Source organism: Salmo salar, chromosome ssa26, assembly GCF_905237065.1.
Source record: "Salmo salar chromosome ssa26, Ssal_v3.1, whole genome shotgun sequence".
NCBI lineage: Eukaryota > Metazoa > Chordata > Actinopteri > Salmoniformes > Salmonidae > Salmo > Salmo salar.
Window position 1 is genome coordinate 53,963,781 of NC_059467.1, and position 6,260 is coordinate 53,970,040.

Below are 6,260 nucleotides of genomic sequence, written 5' to 3' on the forward strand. Positions count from 1 at the left end.
ATTCCCTATATATAGAGCACTACTTTGGAACAGAACCCTATGGCACCCTATTCCCTATATATAGTGCACTACTTCAGACCAGATCCCTATGGCACCCTATTCCCTATATAGTGCACTACTTTAGACCAGATCCCTATGGCACCCTATTCCCTATATAGTGCACTACTTTAGACCAGATCCCTATGGAACCCTATTCCCTATATAGTGCACTACTTTAGACCAGAGCCCTATTCCCTATATAGTGCACTACTTTAGACCAGAGCCCTATGGCACCCTATTCAGTGCACTACTTTAGACCAGAGCCCTATGGCACCCTATTCAGTGCACTACTTTAGACCAGAGCCCTATGGCACCCTATTCCCTATATAGTGCACTTCTTTTGACCAGAGCCCTATGGCACACTATTCCCTATATTTGTGCACTACTTTTGACCAGTGCCCTTTTTAGCAGTGTACTATGTAGGGAATAGGGTGCCATTTGGATCCACATGTTCAATACCAATATGGCAAAAGGAAAAAAAACTATTATTGTGGAACAATGACCAACATCAGTTACTGACCTGCAGACAAGTGGATTAGCACTCTGAGAGCCTGGTAACCCTGACATTTGGTCTCTGTGCTCTCTGCTCCACATCAGAAGACCTGCTCTCTCTCTCCCTCTTTCTCTCCCTCCCTCTCTCTCTCTTTCTCTCTCCCTCTCTCCGCCTCTCTCCCTCTCTCTCTCTCTCTCTCTCTCTCTCCCTCTTTCTCTCCCTCCCTCTCTCTCTCTCTCTCTCTCTCTCCCTCTCTCTCCCTCTTTCTCTCCCTCCCTCTCTCTCTCCCTCTCTCTCCCTCTCTCCCTCTCTCTCTCTCCCTCCCTTTTCTCTCACTCTTTCTTCCTCTCTACCTCTCTCCCTCTCTCTCCCTCTCTCCCTCTCTCTGCCTCTCTCCCTCTCTCTCTCTCTCCCTCCCTCTCTCTCTGCCTCTCTCCCTCTCTCTCTCTCTCTGCCTCTCTCCCTCTCCCTCTCTCCCTCTCTCTCCCTCTCTCTCCTTCTCTCTCCCTCTCCCTTTCTCTCCCTCTCTACTTCTCCTTCTCTCTCCTTCTCCCTTCCTCTCTCTCCCTCTCCCTCTCTACTTCTCCTTCTCTCTCCTTCTCTCTTCCTCTCTCTCCCTCTCTCATCTTCTAACCTCACTTTCCCTTCTTCCTGTTTGAGGTCTTCCCACCTAAAGCTCAACTCTTCCAGTCAACGAGAGAGAGAGAGAGAGAGAGAGAGAGAGAGAGAGTTAGAGTTACAGGTTGAGTTGTCAAGCAGGCCACCAGTCAACATGCGTGTTGACATACTTCGTTGACTTTGAATTCTTACTCCCTAATCACATTAGGAGAACCAAAGCATCCTGAGACCTCTGCAACCCAATTAACTTTTAAATCACACTATTTGTGTCCCGGTAGCTATCTTTGAAAGATAAAGACCTTGTAAATAGGATCCCGCCTCCATACAGAATATAAACTGAACGTCTTGAAGCAGTGCAATGTTTACTCCATACCTAATACACACCTCCTCCGGGGTAACCGTCGGGGTAACCGCCGGGGTTAAAGAGCACCAATATGGTGATATATCAAACAGCAGATTTAAAGTGTTAATAACAGAGGAAAAGTACTTCCCTTCAACAAAAACATCCATGAGATATTCATAGACAATGTCTTTGACATGTTTATTATAATAAACAATACTTCATTGAATGTAATTCTATTTGAAACAGGAACACAATATTTACAAACATATCCAGTATGCAAACTCCTGCACTGTATGCATTAAAACAAAACACTGTTGCCTTGGTAATGGAAAGGGAACAGGAAGTTAATATATTATGGAGGGAGGGAGGGAGGGAGGGAGGGAGGGAGGGAGGGAGGGAGGGAGGGAGGGAGGGAGGGAGGGAGGGAGGGAGGGAGGGAGGGAGGGAGGGATGATGGATGATGGATGGAGGGATGGAGGGAGGGAGGGATAGAGGGATGCATGGATGGATGGATGGGGGGATGGATGGAGGGATGATGGATAGATGGATGGAGGGATGATGGATGGGGGGATGATGGATGGATAGAGGGATGATGGATAGATGGAGGGATGCATGGATGGATGGATTGATGGAGGGATGCATGATGGATAAAAACGAACATGAAACTGACATTGAAAAATAGTGTTCAACCATTAGATGTGTCCTCTTTCCCGTCATGAACATACATGTCCTCTCCCTAGCCTAGACCCGACTAATGGACACACATTTCCTCTCCCTAGCCTAGACCCTGCTAATGGACACACTTTCCTCTCCCTAGCCTAAACCCTGCTAATGGACACACATGTCCTCTCCCTAGCCTAGACCCTGCTAATGGACATACATGTCCTCTCCCTAGCCTAGACCCGACTAATGGACATACATTTCCTCTCCCTAGCCTAGACCAGACTAATGGACATGTCTCTGTGTTTAGACCTGCCTCTGCGATCGTGTGGAGCCAAACACTCTCTGCCTCCCTTTCCAAACCTAACATCTCATAATTCTAAAAATATATCTATTGCAATTTCTCATAAAGACGCTGAATACATTCAGAAAGGCTCTACGAGGCCGAGGAACTCCTTACATGGATGTGTCCCATAGGATTGCATCCCAAATGGCACCCTATTCCCTATATATAGGGCACTACTTTAGACCAGAGCCCTATGGGACCCTATTCCCTATATAGTGCACTACTTTAGACCAGAGCCCTATGGCACACTATTCCCTATATATAGTGCACTACTTTAGACCAGAGCCCTATAGTACCCTATTCCCTATATAGGGCACTACTTTAGACCAGAGCCCTATGGAACCCTATTCCCTATATATACTGCACTACTTTAGACCAGAGCCCTATGGCACCCTATTCCCTATATATAGTGCACTACTTTAGACCAGAGCCCTATGGCACCCTATTCCCTATATATAGTGCACTACTTTAGACCAGAACCCTATGGAACCCTATTCCCTATATATATAGTGCACTACTTTAGACCAGAGCCCTATGGGACCCTATTCCCTATATATATAGTGCACTACTTTAGACCAGAGCCCTATGGGACCCTATTCCCTATATATATAGTGCACTACTTTAGACCAGAGCCCTATGGAACCCTATTCCCTATATAGTGCACTACTTTATACCAGAGCCCTATGGCACCCTATTCCCTATATATAGTGCACTACTTTAGACCAGAGCCCTATAGGACCCTATTCCCAATTTTTTTGTAATGAAAAGCACTATAGAAGCTGAATAAATTATTATTGTTTATTATTATTATTATTATTGTGAGGCTGAGATAAAATGTTACAGTGACTCTGGTCTAAAATAGAGGACTATAAGGGGAATAATGCCTTGCAGTGGCTCTGGTCTAAAATAGAGGACTATAAGGGGAATAACCCCCTTGCAGGGGCTCTGGTCTAAAGTAGAGGACTATAAGGGGAATAACCCCCTTGCAGTGGCTCTGGTCTAAAGTAGAGGACTATAAGGGGAATAATGCCTTGCAGTGGCTCTGGTCTAAAGTAGAGGACTATAAGGGGAATAACCCCCTTGCAGTGGCTCTGGTCTAAAATAGAGGACTATAAGGGGAATAACCCCCTTGCAGTGGCTCTGGTCTAAAATAGAGGACTATAAGGGGAATAACCCCCTTGCAGTGGCTCTGGTCTAAAATAGAGGACTATAAGGGGAATAATGCCTTGCAGTGGCTCTGGTCTAAAATAGAGGACTATAAGGGGAATAACCCCCTTGCAGTGGCTCTGGTCTAAAATAGAGGACTATAAGGGGAATAACCCCCTTGCAGTGGCTCTGGTCTAAAGTAGAGGACTATAAGGGGAATAACCCCTTGCAGTGGCTCTGGTCTAAAGTAGAGGACTATAAGGGGAATCGGCGTACCAGTTTTCAGCACCTGGACAACTCCTCGATGTCTCAGGGGCGCTAGTCTCTTTCTCGTCAATGATTAGAGCCGTTTCTCCGGGCATATAACCTGCCTAGTGTCCATCCCGGGCTGTATCTGTCTCTGAGCTACGCCCCGCTCTGTTTATCTCTGAAGTATTTCCCAGGCTGGCTGAAAACGTTCAATACTAAGTATCCTATCCGCCGATTACGAAGTATCCTAGGACCCCGGCGATCACAACAATAGCAGCGAATATAAACCCGGCGATGCACGTGATCATTCCGTTATTGACATCCCCTTCATTTATCTCGTCTTTGGGCTCCTCGTCGCAGATGGAAATGACACCCACGGAGGAATTCCCGACGCTCAGGGTGGATTTGAGCTCGGCGCCGGCTTCCTGCTTGGCCTCCACGGCCCACGGTGCGACCTGCACCTTCATCTCCATCTCTTCCATCATCTGACCCACCTGGGTGATCTCGGCTTGGAGCTCCTTCAAGTCGGCAGTGTCGATGTTGCTGTCCGCGTCGTATTTCATGTTCTGACAAGACATGGCCCTGGCGGCCACCGTGGTGGTGCTGCCGGTCATACCCGTCTGGATGAGGTGTCTGGTGGGCACCTTGAGGGGAAACTCCTGCCCTATCTCCAAGCTTCGCTTCATGTCCACTTCCAGTAGCTCCATGCTGCTGGTGAACAACACCCACAGCCTCTCATACTCAGCACGGTCGTCCTTGCTGATGGTCTTGTCTTTGAGCAACTCCGTTAGTTTATTCCGGTTGGCCACAGCGAGCTCCTGAGCTTTCTTCCGGGTCTTTTTAAGTTCCTCGCGTAGGTTCTGAGAGTCCGATGTGCTGCCCAACGCGATGACCAGGTGCCTGTAGCACGCTGTGACTTTGTTCAAAGCATCCAGCATAGTTTTACACTCATCTGTGCCCCCCATGGTTGTTTTTACTTAAAATATAAGCCTATCTCTGATCTACCCCCCCAGCTACATTAAAAATGCATTCAATTAATAAAAAATTTTTAAAAGCGGTGCGCAACAACAACAAAAATAGAAGGATGGTGATCACGAACCGCCAGACGCACCGTGGTCGGTTGTTGAGCTTCGACTCAACTGTCTTTTATAATTATTATTTTAGTTTGGACAAGAAAACACCATCCATAAAAATCCAGTCAAAGCTCTTGTCACAACGAATTCCTCTCTATCCATGTTCCTGTCTGCGAGCAGCAGCAGCAGCAGCAGCACACAGAGAGAGATCCGAGAGGAAAAGCTTAGATATTAACGGACCAGTAAATGGCTTTACCTTCGCTCTTTTTGCATCGGAGATTAGATGGCCGACGGCGTCAGAGAGAGAGAGAGAGAGAGAGAGAGAGAGAGAGAGAGAGCAAAGCCCTTCCCTGCCGGCTGAAAATAGATGTGTATCAAAACATATCTGTGTGGAATAATAGTCCAAATACATTAGAGACTGGTGTATGTACAGATAGGAGATTCAGCTACAGGTGTTTCCTATTAAACATCAGAACAACTCCACAATGTCCAACTCCTGCGGCGTCAGCTCGCAACAAATAAATAACGAAAAGTCCATTTAATACCGTCGCCGTCTTCTTTAGATACACATCTGGATGGTGATGATTATATATATATATATATATATATATATATAAAAATATAAAACAAACGCTGTTAATGCTCAGCTCAGCGCTGTTAATGCTCAGCTCAGCTCACCGTGAGAGACAGACTCGTATCGCTGGACGAACCAAATCAAACTGTGACTAAGTCGATGGTTGGTTGGTTGGTTGGTTGGATGGTTGGTTGTTTTTTTTGTTGTTCTTCTTCATCTGAATTGGGAGCTGTCCACTTCAGCACGGTGTCTGTCGACGGTGCTGTTTAAATACCGTAAGCGCCTTGTGTGGTCACATGCACGCATAACAAGACCGGAGCTTTCAGTGGGTAGGCGTTCTGTAACGTTAGAGAGAGTAGAGAAACCTAGAGATCCACTGATTGGTTAGGGAGGAAACATCTCCAATGGAAACGTTTTGTGATTGGTTAGTTATTCTCTCACACACACGCACAGCCCCCCCCCTGCCCTAGGCCGCTGTTTGTGGTGTTAGTGGATGCCTTTATTAAAGTGATGCTCACAGATGAAGAGACGCTGAGATATATTGACTGTTTCCCAAATGGTACCCTTTTTCCTATATAGGTCTGGTCTAAAGTAGTGCACTATATAGGGAATAGGGTTCCATAGGGCTCTGGTCTAAAGTAGTGCACTATATAAAGGGAATAGGGTGCCATAGGGCTGTGGTCTAAAGTAGTGCACTATATAGGGAATGGGGTGCCATA

At 46.6% G+C, this 6,260-nt stretch overlaps 1 protein-coding gene across 1 annotated transcript; it reads right to left on the reverse strand.

Annotated features, from left to right (window-relative positions):
* Nucleotides 1-3,105: 3,105 nt before the first annotated feature.
* On the reverse strand, nucleotides 3,106-5,861 carry LOC106588120 (regulator of G-protein signaling 9-binding protein). Its single transcript, XM_014176797.2, has one exon. The coding sequence runs from the start codon at nucleotides 4,857-4,859 to the stop codon at nucleotides 4,119-4,121; it is 741 nt and encodes a 246-aa protein (XP_014032272.1). The 5' UTR covers nucleotides 4,860-5,861; the 3' UTR covers nucleotides 3,106-4,118.
* Between the last annotated feature and the right edge of the window lie 399 nt (nucleotides 5,862-6,260).